This window comes from Procambarus clarkii, chromosome 20 (assembly GCF_040958095.1).
Source record: "Procambarus clarkii isolate CNS0578487 chromosome 20, FALCON_Pclarkii_2.0, whole genome shotgun sequence".
Classification (NCBI taxonomy): domain Eukaryota; kingdom Metazoa; phylum Arthropoda; class Malacostraca; order Decapoda; family Cambaridae; genus Procambarus; species Procambarus clarkii.
Window position 1 is genome coordinate 38867657 of NC_091169.1, and position 15149 is coordinate 38882805.

The 15149-nt window shown below is 44.6% G+C and overlaps 1 protein-coding gene across 2 annotated transcripts in view; it reads right to left on the reverse strand.

The window, feature by feature from the left end:
* The window catches only part of LOC123755346 (Transmembrane O-mannosyltransferase targeting cadherins 3), a 672781-nt gene that overhangs the window by 65948 nt on the left and 591684 nt on the right, over positions 1–15149 (reverse strand). For both annotated transcript variants that reach the window (XM_045737885.2, XM_069327886.1), the window contains one exon: positions 2318–2438. In XM_045737885.2, the coding sequence (XP_045593841.2) occupies positions 2318–2438 (121 nt within the window). The remainder of the gene's footprint in view (positions 1–2317; positions 2439–15149) is intronic.

Genomic DNA, 15149 nt, shown 5'->3' on the forward strand with positions numbered 1-15149 from the left:
CGAGCCGCGAGAACGAGCCGCGAGAACGAGCCGCGAGAACGAACCCCAAGAACGAACCCCAAGAACGAACCGCAAGAACGAACCCCAGGAACAAACCGCAAGAACGAACCGCAAGAACGAACCGCGAGAACGAGCCGCGAGAACGAGCCGCGAGAACGAACCCCAAGAACGAACCCCAAGAACGAACCCCAAGAACGAACCGCAAGAACGAACCCCAAGAACGAACCCCAAGAACGAACCCCAAGAACGAACCCCAAGAACGAACCCCAAGAACGAACCCCAAGAACGAACCCCAAGAACGAACCCCAAGAACGAACCCCAAGAACGAACCCCAAGAACGAACCCCAAGAACGAACCCCAAGAACGAACCGCAAGAACGAACCGCGCGGACACAGGGGGGGGGGGGGAGGGGGGGACAGGTGAATAGGGAGGAGGAGGATACATCACCAATGATGCAAGAGAGCCAATCAATTGGGAGTTTTTTCCAGGTGTCAAGCCTGGAACCTCTCTATACCACGCTCTCCTCGCGTGAAATAAAAGTCTCTGGAGTTCTTTTGAGTTCGGCGATTTCTTTGCTTCTCATAATTTAAAACCTTTTAGTGCTTTTTGTTTTTCCTTATCTCTCTCTCTTTCGACCCGCTCTGCGGCTTTTGTTCCAAGACTCACAAAACGAAGATCATTTTTCTTACGTTAATGGGACTTGGGGGAAGACTAATGATTTTGACTTTTTTATTGTGATCTGTATGACTAAAGTTGATTAAATTAAGTGCTCTTCCTTGGAATTGAGGATGAGTAGGGAAGGGGGTGTTGAGGGTGGGTGGAGAGGGGGAGAGGGAGGAGGAAGGGGGGGAGAAACACAGAGAGAGAGAGAAACAAAGAGAGAGAGAGAGAAACAGAGAGAGAGGGGGGGTGGGGAGGGGGGGGAAGGGAATGGAAGAAGAAAGATATTCCAGCATTTCCAGTGCCTTGTGCTTCAGTGTTTGGTCGCCATATTTGTGGAGGGATATTCAGGAATGTAGGCAATATGAGCGATAATTATGTTGATATCTGGAGTGAGACGCATACCGCATCAAGCCTTTCTTTAGCAGCCAAGTCTATTCAGACATCAAAGCTGAATAATAAAAGGCTACATGATACAAGTATTCAGCTTCACAGGTCAAAGGAATCTTGCTTCCAGAATACAGACTTTAATTTTACACAGACGTCACGCGTGATGTCTTAAATAAGTGTAACCAAACGATTTTTACTCCAACGAACCACGACACTTTCCTCTTAGTCGTGTGGTATAGACTAAGCAACAGAGTAATACCGTATACATGGATAGTAATACCGAGATAATACTGTACCGTGTATAGAATTCGATAAGAGTAATGTTTATTGTAATACTGAGAAGTTCACCGAAAAATTACTTGACAAAAAAGAATATAAGTATTCCCCCCCCCACCCCCCCCCCCCCACCCCCCCCCACCCCCTCCGCGTGTATCATTGTATTGTAGTATGTTTTTCATAAAATGTTTGTTTCTTGTATTCTTGATTAAAGACCTCGTTTGAATAGTTTCTTTTTCTTGTTTGACTTTGTACAATTAATAACTAAATCCTGACGAAATGTTTTACGGTCATCTATATTGTAAGTCGGTTTATATTGCATGATTCAGGTTTATCGCATATAAAGTTATAGTACAAAGGGCTGCGATATTGAAAATGCTGCGGAGGCAATATCGGCTGTGTGACATATGTCGCTGGGAGTGGAAGATAGGTCGTTGAAATATTATTTAACGGCGCAAGACGATGTGATGGTGACTAGTCTATCACCACCCTCATCACTGTCACCATATAGCTACACTATTCGTCCTCAACACCACAATCACCGCCATATTGCTCCCCTTAATCTACACCTTCAAATATTGTTACTTCTCCTGCCTGGGACCCCCGAACACGACCATTCTGAGGAACAACTCCCCCAGAAATCTTGCAGATACGTTGACCAGACCACACACTAGAAAGTGAAGGGAAGACGACATTTCGGTCCGTACAGGACCATTCTCATGTCGCTTGTCGACTTGAGAATGGTCCAGCACAGAAATCTGTGCCCTGTACTTGCAACCGTTTCGACAGGCTCGAACGCAGGTCTATCCGGATTAAGAACATGTTCTGTTCGACTAGGCCACGATTCTCAAGACGAACAATCGACTTGAGAATGGTCCAGGACGGACCGAAACGTCGTCATCCCTTCACTTTCTAGTGTGTGGTTTGGTCAACACATTTCAGCCACGTTATTGTGACTCCTCGTCTTGCTGATACCAATAGTGAGTCTTACCTTGAGTCCGGCGGTGAAGATTGTGTACTCATCTCGCCAATCCGCGTTGCGAACGTGAGTCTTGACGGCGTGGACAGCCAGCAGCCCCAACAACGCCACCCACACGTACTTTTTGTGATGTCTGCAGGAGAAGAAAGACACCATATTAGAATATCAATCGACTTGAGAATGGTCCAGGACGGACCGAAAAGTCGTCGTCGTCCCTTCACCTTCTAGTGTGTGGTCTGGTCAACATACTTTAGCCACGTTATTGTGACTCATCGCCTGCAAACCATATTAGACTTGCTTCTGCCGTCTTGAAGAGGTTTAACATTAGAACAAATCCACAAGGGCCGTGACGAGAGTTCGAACCTACGTCCCAGAGGATCCCAGACGCTGCCTTAATCGACTGAGCTATGACTTGTTCATTTGATGCATCAAACTATTGTGATTTCTGTGTGTAATATTGTTTAACATTGTTTTGAACAGCAGAGTAAAAACAGTAACTTAGCCAATTTGTTTTTTTCGTCGATTTTTTTTTGGTACTAAATTCTATAATATTTTGAAGACAAAACTCAATTGACTGAGGACCAATTATTTCATCTCCACTGACTTGTAATTGACATATAATTATATATTATATGGCAACCCAAGCCAATGACCATCCATTAACAGGTTCAAACAAAGCGGTTTAAACAATTCATTTGTAACTGTCTGTATTCAGGTTGGAACGGTGGGTACAATGAGACTTAGCCCGATTACCCTCACCCGTTGGATCCGAGCCTTGGGCTGTGTGAACAATGACCCCCCCCCCCCCCCTCCTGTTCCCTGTTGATTGTCCCTGTTAACAGGACATGATCTTTTGTCCTATTTCTCCCCTAGGCCTTCAAATTTGTCCCATTCTTCTGCTAGTGGGAATTACTTCAGACAAACCTTCACCTCTCTTCCCCTCCACCCCCCTCCCCACACACACATTTAAAAACTGGTATGACGACTGATAACTGGGAAGGCAGAGCCGAAGAGCTGAAGTTTGGCCCTGCAAACTCTTTGATAACACACACACACACACACACACACACACACACACACACACACACACACACACACACACACACACACACACAATACATCTGATATGACGAAATTGCTGCAGTTTTAGTAGACCTTAAATTTGAGTAGATGGATGCTCTCGGACGTAGGTTCGAATCCTCGTTACGGCCCCCTGTGGATTTGTTCTTTAGAAGACGGCCTTTAGTAGACGGTATGTCTGGAGTAGACACAGTCTCTATCGTAATTTATATAATACTGTGAAACAAAAATTGGTGGACACCAGTGCACAGTAATCTTGCTGTGCCAAGTGCTCACTTCTGCACAGTTATCGTCTGGATCTGTGCCGAGGCCTCAGCGCTGCACAGTCCTCGCCCCGATACGTCACAGGAGCTCAGCGTCGACAGCCATTATCTTCATCTGTCACAAAGGCTCAGTGCTTCACTGCTATGCTCCGGAGCTCCCACAAAAAGAGTCATGAATTTAAACAGGAAAGGAAGGCGTTACGGAATATGGCTCCTGTAAGTGATCAACTCATGCTTGAGCTGAAGGTCTTCCTTACAGCAATTTGGCTGTACGTCAACACAGCACCGTTCCTGTGCCAGGTAAGTTACGGGCTCACCATAGCCCGTGCTACTTGGAACTTGTTCCGAGTAGCTGAATCTATAACAACAACAACAACTACGGCTGTTCAGTTCCCTCTTGTGTGTCCTCATAAGTGCTGGTTTCAGACCAATTAAACACATTGTATCCAACGTGTCAATTCCTTTAAGTATCTCGTATTTTGTTATCATGTCCCCTCTCTCTACTTTCAAGGATTACGAGATAAAGCTCTTTCACCAGGATCAAAGGGCTTAATCTCTTAACCTTTAAAAAATAAAAATCCTGAAATGCTTGAAAAGATGCTAGTCTCTCCTTTCTTCTCTACTACTATCCACCTCCGTTGTTTTAGATTCAGCTACTCGGAACAAAAAGTTCCAAGTAGCACGGGCTATGGTGAGCCCGTAGTGGACTTACCTGGCACAGGAGCTGGGCAAATAGCACGGGCTATGGTGAGTCCGTTGTGGACTTACCTGGCACAGGAGCGGGGCTGAAACTTACCCTTTCTTCTCTACTACTATCCACCTTCCCTCACCCGTCCCTTTATCACATTAAACCGTCCCCCTCACTTCTCCAAGTGTCCCCTCGCTGTTTACCGAGTGAGGTGACTGTGTTTAAGGACCGGCTTAATCAGACGCGCGGCGTGAAGTCCAAAGAACTATTTGTCAGGAGTTAATATGTCGACGACCACCGAGAAGCTGGTCCAGGAACCTCGGAAAGGGGTAGGACACCGTCTAGAGGGGGGTCTAGAGGGGAGGAAACGGTCTAGAGGGGGTCTAGAGGGGTTCTAGAGGGGAGGACACGGTCTAGAGGGTAGGACACGCTCTAGAGGGAGTCTAGAGGGGAGAACACGGTCTAGAGGATGTCTAGAGGGGAAGGACTTAGAAGGACAGTATGTGGAAAGGCCTGAAAAGGGAGGGGGAGTGAAGGGTCATGATCTACGGCTGAGAATAGGTCAAGAAATATACGTGATCCAGCCATTAGGTAAAGGTGAACAAGCCTTGTATACCACTCGTCTCCGGTGGACTGTTAATATCAAGTCTGTCTCGCAAGATAGAATACCACGCCATGACGTAGTTTACACCATCACAGGTACTGAACGACGCAGTTTACACCACTACAGGTACTGAACGACGCAGTTTACACCACTACAGGTACTGAACGACGCAGTTTACACCACTACAGGTACTGAACGACGCAGTTTACACCACCACAGGGACTGAACGACGCGGCTTACACCACCACAGGGAACTGAACGACGCAGTTTACACCACAGGTACTAAACGACGCAGTTTACACCACCACAGGGACTGAACGACGCAGTTTACACCACCACAGGGAACTGAACGACGCAGTTTACACCACAGGGAACTGAACGACGCAGCTCTCACCACCACAGGGTATAACTGAACGACGCAGCTCACACCACCACAGGGTATAACTGAACGACGCAGCTCACACCACCACAGGGAACTGAACGCCGCAGCTCACACCACCACAGGGTATAACTGAACGACGCAGCTCACACCACCACAGGGTATAACTGAACCAACTCTGAACACACTCGGGGCATAAACTTTCGGAAGAGTTTTATTCTGAAAGTGTGTATACTCGCTACAGTAACTGGCAAGCCCGTAAAGTTACTGAAAATTGTTATTTGCTTTGTAAGGCGCAGACCGGGATGGTCAGCCTGGAAATTTTAATATCCACGAGGAAGGCAGAACAGTGAAAGGAGGTTTAGAAGGAACAGGAGGAGGAGGATTGGAAGGAGGAAATAGAAGAAAAAGCAAGAGGATGGGAAAGATGAAACGGCTGGTATGAAATGAAAGAAACAAATGGCGATCGATGAGTTGGATATTACAAGGTGTTTGTTGTGTGTGTGTGTGTGTGTGTGTGTGTGTGTGTGTGTGTGTGTGTGTGTGTGTGTGTGTGTGTGTGTGTGTGAGAGGGTGTGGACGCGTGTCCTCGCCTCGTCCTCCTACTCTTGCTACTCTCCCTCTTCCTGTATCCTCTTCTCCTGCTCCTACTCTTTTTCCACTATCGCCATTAATAATTGCTGTCACGCGAGATACAACGCCGACTCTGCTTTCTTTTTCGGGAGGTGGAGGATGGTCTGTCTCTTCAGAGAGGGGGGGGGGGTAGGAGACTACCTCCTCTTCGGAGAGGGGGGGAAGAGGGGGGGGTTAGTAGACTACCCACTCTTCAGAAAGGTACGGGGGGAGGGGGGGATGACCTGCACTGAAATAGGTGAGAGAATACCTAACAGAATGGCGGTAGAGTGTCACAGTGAGAGACGAGAAATACAAAATATTATCATCAGGTACCTTATCTCTGTCAAATGCTTGACCAATATTGAACTGAAAGTTCAATACTTTTAAAGTTTCTGTGTTCAGAAATATATAAACACAACTGTACTTTTATGTACAAGTGTTTTGGTTAAGTTTCTAGACAAATATACATGAAGTAATGTCAGGTCTATATGGCTTGTGGAACTAAATCTCCACCGAGATTTAACAACGCAGTTATTAAACACATTGGACAGTCCTACTGCAGATTAAGTGTCAAACTCATCCACCACTTAAGAACACTTAGTGGGCCAGTCAGAGGCTTAGGGCCCGCGCACGATTACCCCCGATAATAATTTAGAATTAACTACACAATTTTCTACTGAGGCTGCTGGCTTAAGCATCCTTTAGCAACAGAAGATGCTCACGATCTGTGGATGAAAGACACTATGAGACCAGCGCTGCAGAGTCTATGCAATGAATTGAGATAAATATATAAATATATATATATATATATATATATATATATATATATATATATATATATATATATATATATATATTTATATATGTTTGCAAGTGGGGAGGGGGGGGGGTGACTGGAAAGAGGTGGATAATCCTGCACTACTGTGGACCTATTATATATAATATATTACCAAAGTTGAGTTAGTGATTCTAGTTCGATTCTTCTCATATAGTTCTTCGAATATTCTTAAGTTTTATTGTACATAAGAACACAAGAGGGCGTGCTTGAGGGCACGAGCAGGGGGGGAGGCGTGCTTAAGAGCACGAGCAGGGGGGCGTGCTTGAGGGCAGGAGCAGGGGGGGCGAGACCGTAGCCAACGCAGAGTGCAGTCCAATTACATGCAAGAGATCTGTCCTCTAGTCTTGCTCGCATCAAAGAGCACCGACTGCCTCTACAGGGCAATCAACACACAGGATCAAAGGCCACTTCCTTCCTGGCGGTGAAATCACGCCTCGAGGGGCAATTGACTCCTGCTGTGGTAGCAGACCCCTGTGATGGTGGACTATTGTGGTGGCGCTACTGTACGGGGGGTATTGTAGGGGTGATGGTAGACTATGATGCGATACACTCCAGGACGTGAATATGGAAAACTGCAGCAGTAATCCCAGGACTGGAACTGGGAATTGTTACTACAGCACCATCAGGCGATAGCTTCGTCACACACACACACACACACACACACACACACACACACACACACACACACACACACACACACACACACACTCTCCCCTCACATACACAACCCCCTCCCCCACACACACCCACAAACCCCTCCCCCACACACACCCACACAACCTCCTCCACACACACACACACACACACACACACACACACACACACACACACACACACACACACACACACACACACACACACACACACCCCCTACCCCCTCCCCTCCACACACACACACAAACCCCCTCCCCCCCTCCCCACACACACACACAAACACACACGTCTCATCAAAACAAACCAAGTAGCTCTGAAAACAATAACAAGACCCCCCTAAAACATCATTATAAAACCATTCAACAATTTTTTTTCTCTCCCAAACTCCGTCTGTGTGAACCAACGCATTAAAATCCTTAATTACATCCTCAAGATGGAAGAGGAGGCGGCGGCGAAGAAGCTGAGCATACCTCACCAAGGTCCACAACACGAAGCAAGAATACACCAGAAGGAAGGTTGAAGGACCCAAAGGGTTTTGTCTATGTTTGTATGACTTGGGGGGGAGATGGGACGAGGAGGAGGCTTTGCCTGACCACTGGAACAATTGACGCTATGCTTAGATATGTCCGTCAGGAGGCCAGGAGGCAAAACAAGGAGGGGAGGGAGGGAAAAGATTCAGCAAGATGTAAATGGACAAGTTGCATGTCAAAGGTGTCGCTCTTGCTCACAAACCCAAAGTCAATTTACAGAGACAACAAGCCCCCTTTCCCCCGCCCCCCTGCCTCTCCCAAGCACCCGCAATAACAGCACAATTTTCTCCGCGGCGCAAAGTTTCTATTGTTGCTCGGAGCTGGGGGGGTTTTTTGGTTGCTGTCTCACTAGCAACGCTATTATCACCGCTCAACCACCATCATCACTATCATTATCACCGCTACCAACACTGGTCACCATCTTCGTTACCACGAGCACTATTCTTGACACCACCAATACCACCTGTACCACTACAATTACCTCACGTCACAAACGCCCCACAACTCCCTAGGATTTTATCTTAGTTTTGTCTTAAATATCTTTACGAAAGGCATTAGGACATTTTTAAGACATTGTTAGTTATTTATAATAATCCATTTTACACTCCACCTGCCCCCACACCCACACCTGCGAACTCCGCCCTCACCACCCACCTCCTCACATCACTACTTATGATGTGACCAAAAAAATCGCGTTTACTCAAGTTTATGCAGCTACTCAAGCCATCTCTCATAATGCCTTTGCCCAGTGAGTGTGTCTTCATTCTCACCGTACCCTTGAGTGCTACTGAGAGACAGAGACAGAAGGAACTGGGAGGGAGAGGCGCCCCCAGGGAGAAGTGACGCAAGGGATTCTACGATACGTTGTGAATACGGTAACAGCAGAACTCTGAGAGGTACACACACACTAAAAGATTCTGTTGTCAAGACTAGATGGATGTTCGTAGTTTGTAACACTCTACGCTAACTTTAGTACTAGTAATCACCCTAATTCACCCTTGTAACCCTCACTCGGGATCTAGTTGTCAACTTCTCTCGCTACTCGTCAAGCCCTCTAGGCCTACCCACATGCATAACCCAATAATGCTATAAATGATCCACATTACACGAAGTCAAATGGCATTATCCTCAGTCACCCAAATTCTCCCCTAGGCCCTTCCCTGTTGCTTAACAAGTTAATTGATCCGAGGCACTGGCACCCCAGAGGCACTGCGGTGCCAGTGTCTTGAAAACAGAGAATTGGAGGCACCCACACGCCTGCCTGCCCAGCTACATGAGAACAGGGACTGTAATGAAAGCTGCAACTTAGGTTACAAAATATTTATTTTATAATCACACATCCCAGGTGAGATTATCCAATTCCCAGTACTTTGTCCACAATCTCTTTACCAATCTTTCTAAGAGATTGTGGGATTGTTATCTCTTTCTAAGAGATAACACCCAGGTGAGATTATCCAATTCCCAGTACTTTGTCCACAATCTCTTTACCAATCTTTCTTTGTGCAGCTTTATAAATTGTTAAACAAATCTTTATACCGACAGAATACATGATGGCTGCTATACACCAATTACTCATATTGGGTAAAAAAACATTATATATATATACACCACCATCACAGGATTCCTAGTCCACATTAAAGATTATAATATTCATGTATAATGAACTTTTCATATATAATGTATAGCATGTACAGTATAGTAAAGACACAGGGTGACAACATATATGAAGCCAGCACAAAAGAATTACAGATACTGAAGAACTATTGGCCCGTACCAGGCAGATACTATTTATATCCACCCAAACTCTTTGATATGTCTAACCTACGCTTGAAACAATCCACCGATCCTACGTTAATTATGTTACCCGTTAATTGGTTGCATAACTTGACACCCCGTTTCCTAACCAGGTCTTTCCTGAATCGAAACAACGATAATCTGGAGAAATTTAGAGTTCTGGTTTGTATTGATATATTTAAAACATTGTACACACACCAAAGTCATATCTGTTAACTTTGCCAAATGCTTTCGCGATTATAATTGTCATTACGCCCTATAATCTTACTCTTAAAGCCTTGTCGATAAGTTGTTTCAATGCATATATGTGATCTTATCTTGAGGTTATCTTGAGATGATTTCGGGGCTTTAGTGTCCCCGCGGCCCGGTCCTCGACCACGCCTCCACCCACAGGAAGCAGCCCGTGACAGCTGACTAACACCCAGGTACCTATTTTACTGCTAGGTAACAGGGGCATAGGGTGAAAGAAACTTCCCATTGTTTCTCGCCGGCGCCCGGGATCGAACCCGGGACCACAGGATCACAAGCCCAGTGTGCTGTCCACTCAGCCAACCGGCTCCCCATACATACCTTCATACCAGGTATGTGATCAACATACCTTCATACCAGGTATGTGATCAACACACCTTCATACCAGGTATGTAATCAACACACCTTCATACCAGGTATGTAATCAACACACCTTCATACCAGGTATGTGATCAACACACCTTCATACCAGGTATGTAATCAACACACCTTCATACCAGGTATGTAATCAACACACCTTCATACCAGGTATGTAATCAACACACCTTCCACATATCATGCCTTGTCCATCACCGATGAATCTCTTCGTCAATTTTCCGTACTCGTCCTATCACACTCCTCACACGTCCTCGTCCTATCAAGATAACCTCAAGATAACCTCATGCTATACATTGAGTAAATACATGCTACTCAATCTTTCACAGTCGGCACATCTACATTTATCTTGATAGTGGCCCAATCATTGCCATTTTCTAATCCTCTGCCACATCCCTTCTGATATCCTCCACTATTACACATCTTCTGGCACATTATTTGCACCCACTCCATTCCATTTTCTCTACAACATTTAGTCATTTTTTCACATTAAAATATGCAGCTTTCCCAGACGTGAGTTTCTTCACTGATGTTTTCCCCTACACCGGAGATGTATCGACTGGCGTACTATCGAATCGTGTTCACATTAACGCTTCTCATCACATTCGTTCGACATTTAAAGAGTAACTTTGCATCTATTCCAATCTCTTAATTCATTTTCCATTCTGCTATGTCTAATATTTATCCCTACCAGGCACCCTGGTAGGAGGGGACCGGTCGACCGAACGGACAGCACAGTGGACTTGTGATCCTGTGGTCCCGTGTTCGATCCCGGGCGCCGGCGAGAAACAATGGGCAGAGTTTCTTTCACCCTATGCCCCTGTTACCTAGCAGTAAAATAGGTACCTGGGTGTTAGTCAGCTGTCACGGGCTGCTTCCTGGGGGTGGAGGCCTGGTCGAGGACCGGGCCGCGGGGACACTAAAGCCCCGAAATCATCTCAAGATAACCTCAAGATAACCCTGTTCCACTTATGTTCAGAAGAACTTGGTTTCATCTTTAATTTTGTGCGTCTCCCCTCATTCGCTTTTTGGTTTGTCTCTTTAACTAATCTTTATTTGCCTTTACTCTTATTTTAGTCTGTTTCTTGCCCCTGTCGTCTATTCTATCTCAACAAAATCACTAATTTCGCTGCACACAGAAATCACAATTGTGTGATGCGTCAAATGAACAAATCCACAAGGGTTCCATGTCGTAGCTCAGTCGATTAAGGCAGCGTCTGGGATGCTCTCTGACGCAGGTTCGAATACTCGTCACAGCCCTTGTGAAATTGTTCACTAATTTCGTCCTCGTCAACTGCTCTTGTCCTCCCCATTTCACGAAGCATAATTAACCGATAAGACAAGAATTTGACTATGGATTTTTTTGTTTTTGTAATTCAATTTATTAGTTTAGAGGCGACTGACGTAGTCTTTCTATTCCGAGCGAATTATGTAATTTTTAGATTGTGTTCTGCAACAGAAAACGGCGAATCTGTTTGATTGTTTCAAGCGTAGGTTAGTGATATGCATGAGTTTGGCTGGATGTAAATAGCTAATGCTTCGTATGGGCCAACAGACCTTCTGCAGGTGCCTTTAAGTGCTACTAGATCAGTACAATGAAAATGGTAACGGGAATTAACATTCATTCACAACGTCGTCGTCGTTGTTATAGATTTAGCTCCTCAGAACGAAATGTCCATGTAGCACGGGCTATGGTGAGCCCGTAATTGAGTTCGGTTATTCGCAATAACCTTGTTACTGTGATATTTGGGTCAAAGTCACGACGTCGAAATTAGGTATTCTTTATAGTAAGTAAGGCTCTTGGCCCCTTGCTCGTGGCATTTGTCAGCCTCTTGCGGGGGTCAAGCGACTCTGTCGGTATTATGTCCGTAGTCAGATGGGACTAGAGATCAGCAGGCGATGAGTCACAATAACGTGGCTAAAGTATGTTGACCAGACCACACACTAGAAGGTGAAGGGACGACGACTGCATGTAATACGTGCTGCTTTATATATATAAAAAAGATACGATTCCAATTACCACGAGAAGAAAATTAATCAGCGCTTCCTTGAGCTTTATTTATTAATCTGGAGACCACCTCGACCTCCACCTCAGAGCCCGGAGGTGGAGGTCGAGCACCTGGCTCTTCCCGCCCTTCAGAGGCCGGCTGTGTTGGGTTTGTTTACAAAGCAGCGATGAGAAAGAAAAAAAATTGGTTTGATTGGAGAGTTTACTAACATAGGCGATTCTTTTCAGACAAAATGATATCATCCCCCTCACCAGGTATAAACTCCAGCCACTCAAGGGTAAACATCCTTCACCCCCCCCTCCTCTCCCCCAAGCCTTACAGTCGGTCAGGTGAAGTCACAGTGAGAGGTTGTGTTAACCGGAGCTCCTGAGTGTTGTTATAGCAATATGGAAGTTGTAGTGAAGGACCTGGTGACTCTAGTGGGAGCCCTGAGGACAGAGTTGGACTCTCTGCGGGAGGAGGTGCGTCAGCTTAAAAAACAACGAGAAGTAACGAAGGAGGAGACCAGCAGTAAAGGGACCTCGTCCTGGAGAGTTGCGAAAGACAGGGGCCTTAAGAAGACTTTGATAAAGCCGCCTTCAAACGCCATAGCAACTTCAAATTCATTTGACGTTTTGGAGGACGAGTGCTGTGGAGAGACTGTGGATCGCGCAAAAGGGAAAGCAACGAAGAGAAAGGAAGCGCAGGCCCCTCAGAAAGTAAAGGAAGTACCTAAGCAAACATTAGTTGTGGGAGATTCCCAGATAAGGTATTTGGATAGAACGTTTTGTGCTAGAGATAGGGGGAACAGGTTAAGGGTTTGCTATCCCGGAGCTGGCATTGGTGATATTATAAACAACATGAATGATATTATGGCTGGTAATGGGAACAATCCCATTATTTGCATTAGCGTGGGAGGAAATGATGTTGGTCGAGTCAGGAGTGAGGAACTGATTCAGAGGTATAAAACAGCCATAGAGTTGGTTAGGAGCAAGGGAGGAGTCCCGATCATATGTGGCATTCTTCCAAGAAAGGGAGTGGGAAATGAATGGATATCGAGGGCACTTGGTGTCAATTGCCGGCTGGAAAGATATTGCAAATCAAATGCAATATCTTTCATAGACAACTGGGAACACTTCTATGGAAGAAATGAAATGTATGCTCGTGATGGGGTGCATCTATCGAGAGCTGGGGTTGTTGCTGTTGCGAACTCGCTAGAAGAAGTGGTTAGAGGTATTTGTTTGGGTTTAAACTGTTAGTAGATAGAGGTATGGGAATTGATTTGGAGGAAGGAGGTAATAAAAGTATGTGTTTGTGGGAGAAAGGAATTGGCAAAACGATCAGGGAAAGACAAGGTCCGCAAAATAACAATTCACTTAGGGTATATTACACTAACAGTAGAAGTCTAAGAAATAAAATTAACGAATTAAATGCTCTTGTCTGCACAGAAAAAATAGATATTATTGCACTTACCGAAACGTGGATGAATGTAGAAAATAGAGAACTATTAGCTGAATATCAAATATATGGATTTAAACTATTTCACACAGATAGATATATTAGACGAGGAGGTGGAGTAGCCATATATGTTAGGGACAATTTGAAATGTAGTCTCAAAGAGGGAATCAAAACAGAGCCACACACAGAAACTATTTGGATTGAATTAAACGAAAAAGCTAATAATATTATAATAGGAGTAATATATAGGCCACCAAATTTAGACAGAATGGAAGCAAAGCATCTATGGGATGAAATATCTAGAGCATCTAGATCTAACAGTATTTATGTCATGGGTGACTTTAATTTTAGCGGAATAAACTGGTTGAACAAAACAGGGAATAGTGAAGCAGAAGATTTTCTAGAATTAATTGACGATTGCTTTCTTACGCAACACATTAAGGAACCAACACGGGAAAATAATATTTTAGATTTAGTGTTAACTAACAGGGAAACGCAAATTAATGACATCGAAATAGGGAGTGAGCTAGGGAGCAGTGATCACAAAGAAATCAGATTTAGCATAGAATGGAATAGACCAGTAGGAGAAAATTCTGTTAAAGTGCCAGATTTTCGAAAAGCTGATTTTAATAGCCTAAGAAATTTTTTGGGTCAAATTGATTGGAATGGCTTGGGTATGGGGTGTGGGCCGGTCTTGGAGCGAGACATGAACCCAGCGATAGGTGACTTAAATGGGGATTTCGATGTGGATTCAATATATAACTTATTTAAGAATATTCTAAACAAAGCACAGGAACGTAGTATACCATACAAATTGAATAGATCGTATACTAATGACCCAAAGTGGATAACAAAGAATTTGAAGAACCTTATAGGTAAAAAGAGAGCTTGGTACAAAAGGATTAAAAATGGGGAGGTCACTTTAGAACAGGAATTCGTACAACTGGTTAGAAATGTTAAAAAAGAGATAAGGAAAGCAAAAAGAAACTATGAAGTTCGCATAGCAGGGCAAGCAAAGACAAATCCTAAAGGGTTTTTTCAGTTATATCGTACTAAGACTAGGGAAAGGATAGGTCCATTAAAAACTGAGACAGGTCAAATAACAGATAGTGATGAAGAGATGAGTAGTATTTTTAATAAATATTTTGTATCTGTATTTACTAAAGAGGAACTTAACAATATGCCTTCAGCCGAACAAGTCTATGTGGGTGGGGACGAGGACAGGTTGACGAGTTTAGCAGTTACCAGGGAGGATGTTCTTAAACAAATAGTAAAACTCAAACCAAACAAATCCCCAGGGCCGGATGAAGTGTTTGCTAGGGTGCTTAA